At 41.6% G+C, this 16,383-nt stretch overlaps 1 protein-coding gene across 1 annotated transcript in view; it reads left to right on the forward strand.

Annotated features, from left to right (window-relative positions):
- The first annotated feature begins 7,810 nt into the window (after positions 1 to 7,810).
- The window catches only part of RMND5A (required for meiotic nuclear division 5 homolog A), a 64,627-nt gene continuing 56,054 nt past the window's right edge, over positions 7,811 to 16,383 (forward strand). The window contains exon 1 of the mRNA XM_028514466.2: positions 7,811 to 8,441. Within this exon, the coding sequence (XP_028370267.1) occupies positions 8,300 to 8,441 (142 nt within the window). The 5' untranslated portion in view covers positions 7,811 to 8,299. The remainder of the gene's footprint in view (positions 8,442 to 16,383) is intronic.

Here is a 16,383-nt window from a genome sequence, read left to right on the forward strand (position 1 = left end):
CTGTGCAGCACCTCACGTGTTGCTTAATAAACATCACCATCTCTGTAATTTTAACTGGAAGGGACTTAAAGGTCATCTATTTCAAGCTTCTCATTTTATAGATAAGGAAACTGAGGCTGGGCGAGGTTGAATGAATTACTTTAGGATTACAGTGCTAATACACTTCCTGCTACACCTGGCAAAGCACATAAATGAGTAAGCAGAAAACAAAAATGTACAAAGACACCCCAGACTCCAGAAAGGAAAAGATTCAGATCAATAAGACCCTGAAGGAGCAGGTCTGAAAGGTATAAATACCCCGCTCCAGGATGAGCACCATATATGAGGGAAATGCCTATATACCATCCATATATATATGAAAAATATGGGAGTAGATTAACTGATAGGCATTGAATTAGAAGTGACTTGGCCTTCAGAAGTGGTGAAGGCTACACTGGGAGGGCTTTGCTGGTGAGAGAGGGTGTCTTCTAGAAACATTAGTGGGTGATGAAGGAAGTGGGTAGTAGATGCAGAAGAAAAGGCATTATTGTCAACACTGCCTATCCAATTCCTAAAAGTAGGTTTTAATGGGGGCAAGTGTCATCCAGCCAACCTCCAAACAGTCATTTAAGTGGCAATGTGCCCCAAACCACACAGGGGATATAAAAGAAGTAGAAAACAGTCCTGGCTGGTATGGCTCAGTGGATTAAGCACCAGCCTGCAAACCAAGGGGTCATTGGTTCAATTCCCAGTTAAGGCATATGCCTGGGTTGTGGGCCAGGTCCCTGGTAGGGGGCATGTGAGAGGTAACCACACTTCGATGTTTCTCTTCCTCTCTTTCTCCTTTCCTTCCTCTCTGTCTAAAAATAAACAAAGTCTTTTTTTAAAATAAAATACAAAATATCTATTAAAAATAGAAAACATTCAGATTAATATTTTTAGTAGTAGTTGTGCTTCCACTGATATCTTAAACTGGGTCTTAGTAGCAATTTCCAGAAATGTCTCACATGAAGATTCTTTTTTTGACTTGAAAATAATGAAAATTTTAAATAATGATGAGAATGAATGACACTTTTCAGACTTCAGTATTTCATAAAAACACATTTTGTCAGGTGACCAGTGGTTTTATGTTGTCCGTCAGCTAGAATAGTCAGTAAATTAGCAAAGTTTTTTCCACAAGGCCTTTTTTTACAATTGTAATTATAAACATACCCTTTTTTACACTTATCTGAAAGTGGATTTTACATAAAAGTACATTTCTAAAGTAATTTTCAAATAAATTCTCAAATCTAAAAGATGAAATTTTGACCTTTTCTGTCTTACCTCTGCCTAGTTTCAGGGCTCTAAAAATAAAAGTGCAAAGAATACATGAAATACATTGAGTAAGGGTAAGTGCTAAGATGTAGTTATGTTTAACAGCTATTTAACACTTCAAAACGATGTCAAAAGCGGTTCCATAAACTTTTTTTGCTAGAGAAATGTTGTTGAAGTGGATATCAATAACAGTTTATGAAGTAGTTACATATAATGACAGCTATCTTTTATAAAAGTGCACATATAGATGTGTATGTGTATTCACAGGAAAAACTCTGAAAATTCACCCTAAATGTTAAAACTGATTTTTTCCCCTGGGTTTTGGGATTTCATGGTATTATTATTTGTTTACTCTTTTACATTTTCTAAATTTTTTTAGAAAAAAAATTTATGTATTTTTGTCTCCTTTAAAAAAATGTTTACTTAAATGTTACAAAGAATCAAATTTGGAGAGCAGGGGAGGAGCAGAGCAAGGTCCAGAATGATTGCAAATGAAAGGTTCTCCAGATTGAACTGAATGTGGGCAAGAGTCCATTTGATACTGGAGTGGTATTTATGTGTGTACATTCTTTTTTTGTTGTGTGCTGAAATACAATCATAGAAAAATAGCTTACAGTTCTGAAAACTGAATTGTTTTCCTCTTGCTTCTAGAGACCCTTCTCTGACAAATCAAGGTTTAGGTGTAAAACAGTTATACATTGGGTAGAAAGGCCAATAGAAAGTCAGAAGGGGGCTTCCGGCCAAGATGGAGGCATAGGTGGTCGCACTGCACCTCCTCGCACAACCAAAACTAAGGACAACAAGAATTTACAAACAAAAACCAACCAGAACAGAGAGAAATGAACTGAACAGAAATCTGAATACCATACATCCAGTCTGGTAAGGAGGGGTGGAATCGAAGGCCTACAGAGAGGGGTTGAGGCAAAAGCGGTGGCTGGCAGACATGGGCGCGCAGGGCATAGATGGCAGTTGGTGGACCCCAGAAGCGCAGGGACAGCTCATGGACTGGTGGCAGACCCTGGGCGCCGGAGGCAACCAGCAGACCCAGTGAGGCGCGCAAGGCAGCTGGCTGTCTGCAGCCACACATTCGCATGCAGACAAACTAAGCGAAAATGGGCAGTGACACAGACTGTGCAACCCAGGGACCCAGCGCCCGGAAACAAGGCCTAAGGCACTGACTGAAAACACCTGTGGAAGTTGAGGCCGGGAGATTCTCTCAGCCTCACAGGAGGCTCCTTGGAGAAACCCACAGAGTCTGAGAGAGTGCACAAGCCCACCCGCTGGGGAGCCAGCACCAGAGGGGCCCAATTTACTTGTGAGAAGTGGCAAGGGGGACTGGAGTCCTGCTGAGAGAGGAGCAGGTGCCATTGTTCCCTCTTGGACCCCACCCCCACATACAACGTCACAACCCAGCCACTGAGGTGCTCCGCCCTGGTGAACACCTAAGGCCCCACCCTTCATACGTAACAGGCGTAACCAGACCAAAGGAAAAAATAAAATTAAATTAAAAAGATGGCTTAAGCAGAGTTAAAAGCCCCAGAGCCATTTTTTTTTTTTAAGCGACCGGGAAATAGCCAACTTATCAGATGCACAGTTCAAAGCACTGGTGATCAGGATGCTCACAGAATTGGTTGAATTTGGTCGCAAATTAGATGAAAAAATGAAGGCTACAATAAGAAAAATGAAGGAAAATGCATAGGGAACCAATAATGATGGGAAGAAAACTGGGACTCAAATCAATGGAAGGGACCAGAAGAAGGAAAGGAACAACCAAACAGAAAAGAATGAAGAAACAAGAATTCAAAAAAACGAGGAGAGGCTTAGGGACCTCCAGAACACCTTTAAACGTTCCAACATCCGAATTATAGGGGTATCAGAAGGGGAAGAGGAAACACAACAAGTGGAAAAGTTATTTGAACAAATAACAAAGGAGAACTTCCCCAATATGACAAGGGAAATAGACTTCCAGGAAGTCCAGGAAGCTCAGAGAGTCCCAAAGAGGTTGGACCCAAGGAGGAACACACCAAGGCACATCATAATTACATTACCCAAGATTAAAATGAAGGAGAGAATCCTAGAAGCAGCAAGAGATAAGGAGGCAGTTATCTACAAAGGAGTTCCCATCAGACTGTCAGCTGATTTCTCAAAAGAGACCTTGCAGGCAAGAAGGGTCTGGAAAGGAGTATTCCAACTCATGAAAGTCAAGGACCTACATCCAGGAATACCCTATCCAACAAAGCTTTTATTTAGAATGGAAGGGGAGATAAAATGCTTCTCAGATAAGGCCAAGTTAAAGAAGTTCATCATCACCAAGCCCTTATTTTATGAAATGTTAAAGGGACTTATCTAAGAAAAAGAAGATAAAAATATGAACAGTAAAGAAAGACATCAACTCACAGTTAGTAACAACCACACTGAAACAAAAGCAAACTAAGCAAACAAAGAGAACAGGAGTGGAGCCACAGAAATGGAGATCACATGGAGGGTTAGCAACAGGGAAGTGGGAGGAGGAGAGAGGGGGAAAAGATATAGAGAATAAGTAGCATGGACAATAGGTAGAAAATAGACAGGGGGAGGGCAGGAATAGTGTGGGAAATGTAGAAGCTAAAGAACTTATGACACATGGATAAGAACTCAAGGGGGGGAATGTGGGTGGGAGGGGGTGGGCAGCGGGGAGGGGAGTGAAGGGGGCAAATTGGACAACTGTAATAGCATAATGAATAAAATATATTTTAAAAAGGAAGTCAGAAGGGAACATAAAGATCTCTTTCCATACTAGCACTATTTTTCTCTCTTCAGTTAAATTTGAGGCCCCTTCTCATACTTGTTTTCTATGCTATTAGATTTTGGGGAAGAAAAAGAAAAATAGCCCTGACCTAGGAGCTAACAATCTAGTTGAGCTAATAAGGCAAATATTTTAAAAATATAGGGGCAGTGTGCACCTAGGCATTAAATGACAACAGAGAAGTCCTATAAGCTGTTGAAGGAGTGGCTGGTTTCTTTATACTGTGTGGTCATGGTTTAGATCAGCACCACTTAATAGAACTTTCTACAGTGATGGAAATGTTCCTTCTGTGCTGATCAGCACAGTAGCCACTAGCCACATGTGGTTACTAAGTACTTAAAGTATGGTTAGTGTGACTGAAGAAAGGAATTTTTAATTTAACTTAAATGGCTATATATGAGGGAGAGCCACAGAAACAGAATTGATAAAAAATTGTGTTTTTATTCTTACATGTTTAAACTGTAGTCACCTTCAAAGTACTCTCCATTTAATGCAATACACCTACCAAGACATTTTTTCCACTGCGCAGAACAGTTATTGAACTCATCAATTTTGATTCCTTTTAGTACTTCTGCAGTGTTTTTGCTTCACCTCTTCCACATGGGCAAAATGTTTCCCTTTGAGGACTTTTTTTTCATTCGGGTAAACAAAAAAAATGTTGCTTGGGGCAAGATTAGGTGAATAGGAAGGGTGGGGCAGAGGGATTCATGCCGTCTGGGTCAAAAACTGCTGCGGGTAAACAAAAAAAATGTTGCTTGGGGCAAGATTAGGTGAATAGGAAGGGTGGGGCAGAGGGATTCATGCCGTCTGGGTCAAAAACTGCTGAACACAGCGTAGTTAGGTCTCATGAATCAGCCATCATGAAATGGGCAAATGTGTTGAAAACAGTCTTCAAAATAAAAATTCACTGAAGCCAAATGCAGTCTCTCAGAACAACACCAGCTGGTACACTGATACAGATGGGTTCCTAGAACATTCACCCAACAGGGGAAGCTTGTACTACAAGGGCCCACCCTCCAGAAAATAATTCCATGTTTTTTTGATGTCCCCCCCTTGTATAATTGGTAATTATCATATTCAAGAGTGCAGGCTAAACTCTAAGGTTAAAAGAGGTGTTGTCCTGTTACTTTAAGAAAGGGGAGGATCTGAATAACTAATAAAGAAAAGCATTCCAGGAGAAGAAAAGGCATAAATAAGTTGTGTTCAGTTCACACCAGAAAGTATGAAAGTGTTTGGATGTGGGTGTGTGAAAGTACCCAGTGTTTGGATGAGGGGTTGTAATGGCTAGCTACCCTGTATAGATCATACATCTGAGAGTTAGGATTTCAGACTATAGGTAATGGGGAGTTATTGGTTATTTTCTTTTTTAAAAAATTGAGGTATAACATTATAGTAGTTTCATGAGTACAGTGTAATGATTCAGGATTTGAATAATTGTTTCTGATCAGTGAATAGTTCTCACTATGTGCCAGAATTATGTTGAGTGTCTTACATGGATTATCTCATTTAATTATTATAACATCCTTTGGGGGAAATAAAGAGTTCTTTTGGTGGTCCTATAAGGGTAAGAGACCAAAGGCAGATAAGTGAAGAAATTATAATGTTGGAAACTTGTCAAAGGTACTAATGAAGGTGAGAATGTAGAAATTAAAAAGCCCCACTTAAGACGTTAGGAAGTTAGACTAAATAGAACTTGATATCTGACTGTATGGGGAGGGTGAATGAAAAGGGGAGTGAGACAATCTTTATCTTTAGGGATACTGATGAGGACAAAATCCTGCAGAACATCAGTGATTCTGGGGTTTTGCTAAGGCATTTGATTTAGCAAAAGTATCTTGAGAAAGATGTCGATCAGTGGCAATGGAAATAGTTCGGTGGGGCCGAGGAATCTGATATATAAAAGGTTTTCAAGAATCCTACAGGTAAGTTAAAGATGAAGATGGGGAAGTGGCAGAAGGACCTGGAAGAGTTCAGGTAATGCTGACAAAGACTGAGAAGTCAAGGAAAGTTGGTTTGGGGAAAGAAATATAAACAGTACTTTTGGCATGTTGATTGGAGGAAGAGTCCTCTGGATGATGATGTCTTGCTGGTTGGAGGGAATGTGAATTTAGAGCTTATGAGACAAATCAGGGCTGGAGGGGGCAATTGTAATGTTTTCTCTCAGTCTAGTAGATAAAGGGAAAAGAGAAGGTTGAGGATATAACCTGGGGAAAGAAACATCCTAGTAAGAAGGCTAAATGGGAGCTTACAATAGTAACAACCACCACCATCTATCATGTCACTATCATGTGTTTATGGGCATTTACATATATTATCTCACTTAATTTTCCTAAGACTCTAATGAAGTACTAATAATTTCAATTATAAAAAAAGGAAATTGGAGATCAAAAAGGTTTTGTTGTAATTAAAAAGAGATTGTCTATTATGCTGCCAGGCTCTGTTCTGGACACAGAACAATACATGCAAGGAGCCAGCCTTCATGGAGCTGTTATGGATGTGGTGCAGACTGGAAAAAACAAAGTAAGCAAATAAATGAATCAGATCACTTCAGATTTAATAAGTGCTGAGAAAATAATAAAACTAGTGATACTTGATATTATAATAAATATGATACAGCAATGGAGGAGGGTGTTGCTGGGAGGTAAAGCTATATCAGTGTGGTCAGGGGTGGACCCTCTGAGGGAACAAGTGAGCTGAGAACTTTAGGAGGAGAAATGTGGAAGTTTTCTAGGCCAAGGAAAAGGCTAGGTGCGCAAAGGCCCCTAGGCCCCTAAGCGATGCTAAGGTTTGTGCAGCTGAATGAAGCTTTGTGAGCAAGGGATACAGGCCAGATTGGAGAAGCCACCAAATCAGGGGAAGGGGTTACATTAAGGGGGCGGGGGGCGGGGGGCGACAAATCGTTCCGATTCAATGGAATAAGGCGCCTAAGAGGCAGCGGCTAGCTAGGCTGCCCGGCTCTCCGACCAGTTTCCATTCTGCGAAGCAGCCTGTACACGGCAGAGGTGTGAGGCAACCAGTCAGGAAGGTTCCAGGACCAGAGTCAAAGGGCAGAGGCCTGCCGGGGTTTGGGGGTGCGGGATGTAACCTAGTCGTGTCGCAGGCATCAGGTAGCACTGTCGGCCGTGCCGAGCCTTCCTTGGAGCGACTACCGCTCAGTCAGCAAGTATCTTTCATCAACGCTCCCAGAACCACCCCGTCTTTAATTCTAGTAGGCGCCCGGCCTGCCTGGGTTTTTCGATCGCGACGGCGAATTCGTCTTCCAAAACTTCGGAATAACCGTACTTTGGAGTGATACAGAGGTGAAATAATTTATGGCCAGGGACAAGTCCTATGGAAAGTAGACTTTTTGATTTCTGTCTCGTTTTATCTCACGGTTTTCCACAAATGACTTGCTTCTCCGTAAGCTCTCAAAGTCACCCCCTCCAACAGGGAGACTATTGGTTCAGCCTCTAGACCCGGATTGGCTGGAGGTTTACGCCTAGGCCAGAGGTTGGAGGACGTTGGTTCCTCACGTATTCCTCGCCATCATTGGTTAGTTTTCCCGGTTTCTGGGCGGAGTGGTTAGGGACGGTTTCCACCCTCTTGTTTACGAAGCGCGTAGTTGTAGTGCTCTCGGAGCTCCAGGGCTGTCTCCAAAGTTCCGTATTTAGCTTCTCAGACCAATTGGGTCCTTGCTCCACCCTCGACCTCTCACTTGCACGCCTCCCGCGTGGTTCGGCCGTCACCATTAGAGGGGCGGCGCGGGCGGCTGCGGGTCGCGTTCCTCCCTCCGCATTCGCGGGGCTGCTCCCCCTCGCGCGTGCTGTTGGTACGGCCTGCGCCGCCTCCTCCCGTCGCTGGGGTGGCTAACCTCCCCCCGCCCCCCCTCCCCATCTCGGGTTGGCGGCTCTCGGTGCCGCCCTGGAGAACCAGGTCACCGGCCGGTTCCCTTGAAAACAAAACAGTCGGCGGCGCTGCTGCGCGTATCCCAACGCGGCGAGCCGGGGCCGGTGGAGCAGCAAGGCGGGGTGTCTGCGACGCGTCTGAGGCCGTGCGCCATGGGGCAGGCGGGCACGGGCTGTGCGGGGTTTCCCCGGCGCCGGGGCTAGCGTGCCCGCCGCCTCAGCAGCTCGCGCCGCCCGCCTGGGGGACAAGGAGGAGGACGCGGCCTCGGCCGGGCCCGGGCCGAACGGCTGCGGACACCCGGGCGCCGGGACGCCGAGCGCCGCCGCCGCCTCCGAAATGGATCAGTGCGTGACGGTGGAGCGCGAGCTGGAGAAGGTGCTGCACAAGTTCTCCGGCTACGGGCAGCTGTGCGAGCGCGGCCTGGAGGAGCTCATTGACTACACAGGCGGCCTCAAGCACGAGATCTTGCAGAGCCACGGTAGGGCGCCCCGGGGGAGGCGCGCGGGGCCGGGCCCACTCGCCCGCGCTCCTCAGGGCGGGCCGGGAGGGTGCCCTCGGGGTGTCGTTTCCCGCCCCCATCCCCCGTGACGCGCGGAGACAGTCAGACCCCTGTGACTTTTCTTCCTCGTCTCGTCTGATCAGCCTCTAACCCGTCCGACCTCGTTGTTAATTAAGAGTGAGTGCGAACCCACCCTGAAACCTGTCTTGGAGCCTGATGCTCCAGCCCTGTTAAGCGTGCGTGGGGATCAGTCCACCGCACCTGCACACTGTGGCTCTCTCAGCTAGGTGCCCCTTGCCCCTCCTGGGGGCGGTCTCCCGTTGTCCCCGCGAATTGCGTTGGACCCGAGGGGCACCCTGTTCCAAATCCTTGGCTGAGGACTCACTTTCTTCTTCTTACTTTTTTTTTTTAATTAGGCAAGTGTTATTCTTAGCTGTGGGTTAACACAATTGTGTCTCCTGCAACTTTCAGAATTTGTGTGGAAGCGGCCCTTCAACTCCGCAGCAGCGCTGACACGATTCCTAGGGAATTAGCTGAATCAAACTGGTCAGCCCTCCTAGTGTTGCCTCTGATGAAACTGGGGAAGAACAGGCAATAATTCTTCCTGAAGCAAATTGTGGAACACGTTTTTTAGTACTTGGCCTTCATTGATCAAGTTTTTACTTGTTCTCCTTTTAGAAGGCAGAATCTCTGTAGAAGATATTTTACCTAGGTTTTTTCAGTATTGCCCTAGGCTCTGGAGGCAGACAGTTTGCCAAAGTTAACTTGTGGTAGCTGGTTGAGAAGGGGTTTTGTTTTTGTTTTTTTAAGTAATATTAAAGATCTGCTATCCTTACATTAAAATAGTCTCAATGATAATTCCTTCTGATCAAGAAGTAAAGGAACTTATTGAATAGGTTAAGTCAGGAGCATGGGAAGGAGGAAGCCTTTTCAACTCGGCTGAATAGAAGTTTGTGGAAGGAAGGTTTGGGAGCCAGGGTGAAATGCGGATACTTGTGACAGGTGAGATGAGGGTAGTGGCGCTAGTGGAGCTTCTCTCTTCCTCTCCTTCATTCTACACCTTCCTTTCCCGGTTGGCTTTCAGTTGAGAATAAGTGTTAGTCCCTGTAGTAAGGGAGTCTTACAACAGCATCTCATTCTGGACTCCACAGTCACTTTTGAACTCCTGGGAATACACAAACCTGCAACGATAGTGGGGCTAGGAGTTAAAATATTAATGTGGAAAAATGAGCAGACCTAGGTGGTCGCCTGTGAAGGGGAGTGGAGGTGAAGTGGTCTGGCAGTCCGGGGAGGCTCTGGTGAATGTGGTTTTGGTTATGAGAGATAAAGTGAGAGTGAAGGGCTAATGAAGATAGAGTCAGGGGCCTAATGTTTGTTCACTGGTGACTGAAGATGCATGGATGGTGTTGGCCTGGACGGAGTATCAGTTTTCAACTTAGTTCTCCAGAAGTTCAAGGATTGTGCTGAGCCCTGATTCTTTTTTTTAAATCCTTTTTATTTTTTTAAAAATTTTATTTATTTTTTTAGAGAGAAGAGAAGGGAAGGAAAAAGAGAGGGAGAGAAACATCAATGTGTGGTTGCCTCTCCTGCGTCCCCATTGGGGAACTGGCCTGCAACCCAGGCATGTGCCCTGACTGGGAATCAAACCGGTGATTCTCTAGTTCGCAGCCTGCGCTCAATCCACTGAGCTACACCAGCCAGGCCTGAGCTCTGTCTGATTCTTATCCTTAATTGTTTTGATTAAACTTTAGGTTATCTTAATTTCCCCAATCTGAGGGAACAGGAGAGCACTGTTGTCATTTAGTTGCACCAGCCTTTTAATGAGAGTTTCCCTGGAAGCCTGAAGTTCCATCTAATTTAAGATTCAGTATGGGTGATGCTCTTTGATCATTCCCAGTGTGGCCTTGATCTAATTTGAATAATGCACTGGTGCTTCTCAAGCTTCACTCACACATGGGCACTCTTATTTTTCAGACGGGTGCCCAATTTAACTTAAGTAGACTTGTCCTCATTCTAGGCAGTGATATTTCTGAAGTCGTAAGCTTAGTGTGTTCAGTATGATAAACTACATATTAAAAATATACTCATAACTATTAAAATATTTTACATTTGGGTAAAAGCACCATTCACATCAGTGGTATGGGAACCACACTTTGGACAACTGTTAACAGGTAAATAGTATGGATAAATTTTGGTGATTTGACTTATGATTATTTATGCTTTTTAGTATTTTTTTCTTTTTTAAAGATTTTATTTATATATTTTTAGAGAGAAGAAGGGAGGGAGAAAGGGAGAGAAACATGTCTTTTGCCTGTGATGGGTGCCCCCTACCAGGGACAAACCCACAACCCAGGCATGTGCCCTGATCAGGGATGGAAACAGCATCCTGTTGCTTTGGAACTATGCCCAGTCATCTGAGCCACACTGGTCAGGGTAGTATTTTTTTTTTCTTTTGGCAAATACTTTTATATACTGTGTTTCCATTTGTGGTGGAAGGGACACCAGAAGAATTATGTACCTTGTATTGCTGATATTCTGAATTCACATTTGGTGAAAGAAAAGCAGCCAAACATTTGGGTAACAGTTTTATGACCTGTTTAAAGTATATTTAAGGAAATTACAATTTTTGTAAGAGTAAAGGGTACATAGTATTTTTTATTATTAGTTTTAGGCTATTAAAGGGAGTTTCAACATAGTTTCTGAAAGTGATTCTCAAAAAGATTTGTAAGTTTAAATTTTATTTATTTGTAATAGATAATACATATAGTGATAAAAACTCACATGCAAAAAAGGATACCTGGTTAAAAAAAATCTTTCTCCCCCTCTTTCTTGTTTCTGGAACACCTAATTGGCCACCTCATAAAGATGTTAATTTCCAGAAAAAAATTTTAAGAGAAATCAGGTAAATAATTTGTCATTATTTTTACTTTGAAGCACTAGAGAAATATAATTCTACTTACTGTGATCTACTCTTAGTATTATCTCAATTTGCAAATTGGTAGAAACAACTTTATTTGCGGGAAGTATCTAAAACTCCTTTCTTTGTGTGGTGTGTGGTTTGACTCCTGGTAGTAAAAATCATTTAAACTGTAATCCTCTGCCTTTCTTTCTTCTCCTCTTTTTTTTTCTTCAGTATTTGAGAGTGGTAAGTAGATAGTTTAGCAGGAAAGGAAAAAAAAAAAACAAATTTGCTGGTCATAGTTTTAATTTATGTGATTTGTCTTGCATCAGTAGACAGAAACCAGTGTCACATGTTAGGCATGACTTTCCATTCTAGAGCTTGTGTTATTATACATATGCATTGAAAAGTATGCTTGTATATAAATTCTTTGTGCTTTTCAGAGCCTACCAATGTTGAATGAGTTTAAAAGGATCAGGGTTTGGGGGTCTAGGGGTTTGCTTATTCAGCATTGTTCTTTGGTATACTTGGAGTAGGCTATGTAGCCTAATTTCCTTTGTTAACCAAACTTTTTGCTGAATACTAACAAGGCACTGTTATGAGAATAATGACTAAATTTTGAATTGAATAAAATTTGATATCTAGTTTAACATCTCATCTGGAAAGTAGCAAATAAGTAGGTCGGCAAAGTTTGGGTGGATAACAGTAGCCATTTTTCAGATATTCTAGGAGGAGAATAGACTAGTAACCAAACTACTTGAGCTACTTTAGATGGTGAGAATAGGTCATTGTTGGTGTTTCTAGTGGGTCTAGAAGCAGATTTAACCTTGTCAGCCATTCTTTTCCAGGCTCATGTAGGATATAATTCTTTGTTATTTGGCACCTTATTCATTCAGACTAGCATATCACTCAGGATTCTTTTGGTTGTAGATGGCAGATTAGTTTTAATTAATAGTTTTAAGTGAAATTTGTTTAAAATTTTTAGAAAATTTATTGATTTTTTCTTTTTTTTTGGAGAGGAAGGAAGAGAGATTTGCTGTTCCATTTATTTCTGCCTTCATTGGTTGATTCTTACTGGGGATGGAACCCACAGCCTTGGCATTTAGGGATGACGCTGTAACCAGCTGAGCTAGGGCAACATGGAATTTGTTGACTCATAGCTAAATAGGCTGAGGTTAAGCCAGGCAGGCTTCAGGGGCACAAAGGATGTCATAAAGACTGGTCTTGTGTTCTCGTCCTCTCAGCTGTGGTTTCTGTGGTTGTCTTTATTCTCAAAGGAGCTTTCTCCAGGTGGAGGTGGAGATGTCCAATGGAGCTCACATCTTCCTTTATTGCTAGGGACCCTGAAGACAGAAACATACTTTTTGCCTGCATTCCTAACAAAATTACCAGGAAATGCCCTTCTTGTCGTGGTTTAGGTCGTATAAACGTCTCCCTGAATCAGTAACTGGGGCTGGGACGTGCAGTTCATTGGCCAAGTTGGTGATTACCTTGCATCAGTAGATGTATGGTCATGGGATCCACTGTTGATCACACAGAGAAGAGAGTTCTAGAAAAGAGAACTTGCACCCAGGACAGAAGTGGTAGATGTCTACTATGGATGTATATGGGGTGGGTTTACAGTTGTTCGTAGGGAAAATAATAGTATAATTAATAAATAATAATACAAGAATAAACTGTTTCACAACTCACAACTGTAAACCTACTGTTGCCCACCCCTGTATTATCATTGTACATCATACAAGTTACATGAATAGCAAATGTTCTTTGAGATATTTTCTTGACCAGCCCAATCTTTATTTCTCAGTGTTTGCCTTGCCTCCTCACACTAGTATTTGTATAATTCAAATACTGAATGGTAGTATGATTTAATCTGTCAGACTAGAAAAAATCAATTTGATTCATGTTACCTTTGAGAACTTACTTGAAACTGCTTTAATGCTTGACATAGTAAAGTTATTTCCCTAAGTTTATTTTATCTTTTATGTAATTTCTAATGCCAGATAATAACAGGGAGATACTTGCCAGCACTTCTGTGATACTCCCCTACTACAGCTAATGGACAAATTTCCATTGTTTTCATGTTTTAGTCTGTTAGTTATTAGGATGGTAAAAATGGTGTTTTAGCAAACTTTTTACTTGGGGTATTAAAATGACTTGTTTTTATTTGGGGCTCTGCTTTTTGTATCTGTAAAATATTTAAAAATAACCCCAAAATGCAATTTTGGGGAGAACTGTGGAGTGGCCCTGGCCCCAAGGTATGTACTTGGAACCCCGTGGTACTCCACATAACTCCCAGAAGCTGGCAGATACCAGGGAGGTGATCTCTCAGTGGGTGGTTTTTTTAAAGTTCCAAGAGTTTGTAGAAGAGTGGCAGAAACTCTGGCCTTCCTCTTAGATTAGTTGCTAGTCTAATGCCTCAAAGAACAGGGACTAGAATTTCTGGCAGGACTTGAGGCTTTTAGAAACATGCTTTCACCTTATTTGGGTTTGGGGATTGCTTGGCTGAGGTATCTCATAAGAAGCATAAAACTTTAATAGGCCTCAGTTTAGTTTGCCACTCACAGTATGAAATAGTTTTGTATTATTTTTTAATACTAACCTTATGTTTTCTAGTTTCTTTATTTTAATAGTTTGTAAGCATATCCATGTTCATCTTGTCAATGACTTTAGAATCAATGTTAGACCCTTTTATCCTTGATCTCATTTTGCCCCCATCCTAAACCTCTTAATCTGCCTAGAACCCAATCTGTACCTTGAACATTGCTGACACAGGTGCTCAGTGCTCAGTAAGTGTTCATTGAATTTAAGCTCTTTGTCCATTTTATGAAATTGGAGATAACTTTTAATAACTCAAAAGATACCAAATGTAATACATGTAATATTTATACACTTACATATTTAAAATATTTTCTGCCTCCAGGATATTTGTAACAGTGTAAGTCAGGTACTAGTGACTCCTGGGGAATCCTGCTATTTATTTCTACCAAAATATTCTAGTCCTAGGTGGTGAAGTTTTCAGCCTTTTTTGAAATCTGAATCATTATGAATTAATCATTCTAGTACTGCCTTTCTGTGTTGTGCCTCACCATTTTTTATAGAGTGCTCTCAATTATAGTGGGTCTCATTTCTCATCTATTTGACTCTTAGGCAGCATATACTTCATGGTGTAATTGACACCTCTGAATTGCCTTTTATAGACCAAATTAGAATTTATGATTATCTGCCAATGAACAGACATCAAGCTACAGGATCGTAGTGCTGCCTATCAACCAGCTGTTTGGTTTTAGCAAGACTATCTTTCTTTAACAGTGTGTGTACAATTATTTGAGGCCCCCCCACCATGTCATAAAAACAAGTATCAAACAAAATTGAAAATGCAAATACAATGTAAGGATGAGAAACATAGTTTTCAATCTTAATATCTTTGTATTAGATGGCCCAAAATGAATAAATTTTGTTGCGTAGTTGGACATGTGATTGTCTCAAGCTATGTGATCAGTAATGAAGGAAAATAATTAAACAGATATATGTAGAAATTGCTAAACTGTATTGGAGGTTATTTTTAAAACCAGTGTATAACTAGGAATTTTATGATTTTTCACTTGGTGAGAACTAGGCACTCCTTTTAACTTGTAAGTTCTACATTCCTACATTCTGGCTTGGGATACTCTTTTATAGGAACACATTATGGATTAAAGTTGAGATGAATTTCATTTCTTTGACAAACCTTGGGATAATTTTCTTTTACAATCAGGGAAATTGGCTAAAAACACAATCCTGTGGATTCTTACGCCAAGTAGTTACCTACATGTTTAAAGTTGTTTATTTTATTTTGGGGGAAGGTCATTATTTGGAAGAGAGAAGAAACTTATAACTGGGGTGGCTCTGTTTTGTGAATGTGTTTTATTTGAAAATCAGTGTGTGTGTGTATTGAAAATGCGTATTACTAAGTGAAAGAACCCAGTCTGGGAAGACTGAATGAGTCCAATTATTTAATGTTCTGAGAAAGGCAGAACAGTGGAGACAATAAAAAGCTCATCCATTGCCAGGGATAGTGTGGATGGGGAAGATGAATATAGGTAGAGCACAGAGGATTTTTAGGGCTGTGAAAATGCTCTGTCTGTACATTTGTCAAACCCATAGAATGTGCCACACCAGGAGTGAACTCTAAGGTAAACTAGGGACATTGCGTGAGTGTGATGTGTTGTGCAGGTTTGTTCTTGGCACAAAATAACAAAAAATGTTGATAATGGGGAGGCTGTGTATGTGTTGGGGCAAGGTGTGCATGGGGATCTCTGTACCTCCCTCTCAATTTTGTTGCAAAGCTAAAAACTGCTCTGAAATTATATATATTTAAAAAATACTTATGATGACTGTAAATGATGAGCAATGCCTCAGAACTATTTCTTTCATTATTATGTAGGGGCTGGAGTCCAGTGGGGGTTATTGCATTGAAAAACAGTTGACACAGGACTTGATCCTGGGTAAAAAGTGACCCCCACAGTGGCCAGCCTGGATTTCAGTGTTCACCTTCAGATCTACCTTAGTTGTGGTGAAGATGGCTGTCACAGTAATTCCTTACAGCATCACTCTAGGCACTGAGTCTAGTTAGATAGATTTCTTTCACAGAAAGATTTTCCTAGAAGCAGGTTTTGTTTTTCAGATAGAGAAGTTAAAAGAAATTAGGACTCGCCTTTCACGATTGAAGTTTGGTTTCACTCAGTTTGGTTACTCCAGTTATTTTCAAACCTATTTTTACCTTTGGCTGCTTTCCACTGAAAATGCATTAGTGGCCTCTTTCTCTTTGAACAAGGCTTTCCCAGGATTCCCTTTCAGATTGTTTCATTATACTTTTCTTAAGCTTCCAAATAATTTGTAGGAATTATTTTTCCTTGGGGCATACTGAGAATTCTCAGTGCTAATTAACTGACCTTATACTACTAGTGTCTAGCATTTATAAACTTGAAAACCAAAAAGTATAGGGACTTGTAGATGGTAAAGGAAGAAAAGGTAACAGTA

Source organism: Phyllostomus discolor, chromosome 6 (genome assembly GCF_004126475.2).
Source record: "Phyllostomus discolor isolate MPI-MPIP mPhyDis1 chromosome 6, mPhyDis1.pri.v3, whole genome shotgun sequence".
Taxonomy (NCBI): domain Eukaryota; kingdom Metazoa; phylum Chordata; class Mammalia; order Chiroptera; family Phyllostomidae; genus Phyllostomus; species Phyllostomus discolor.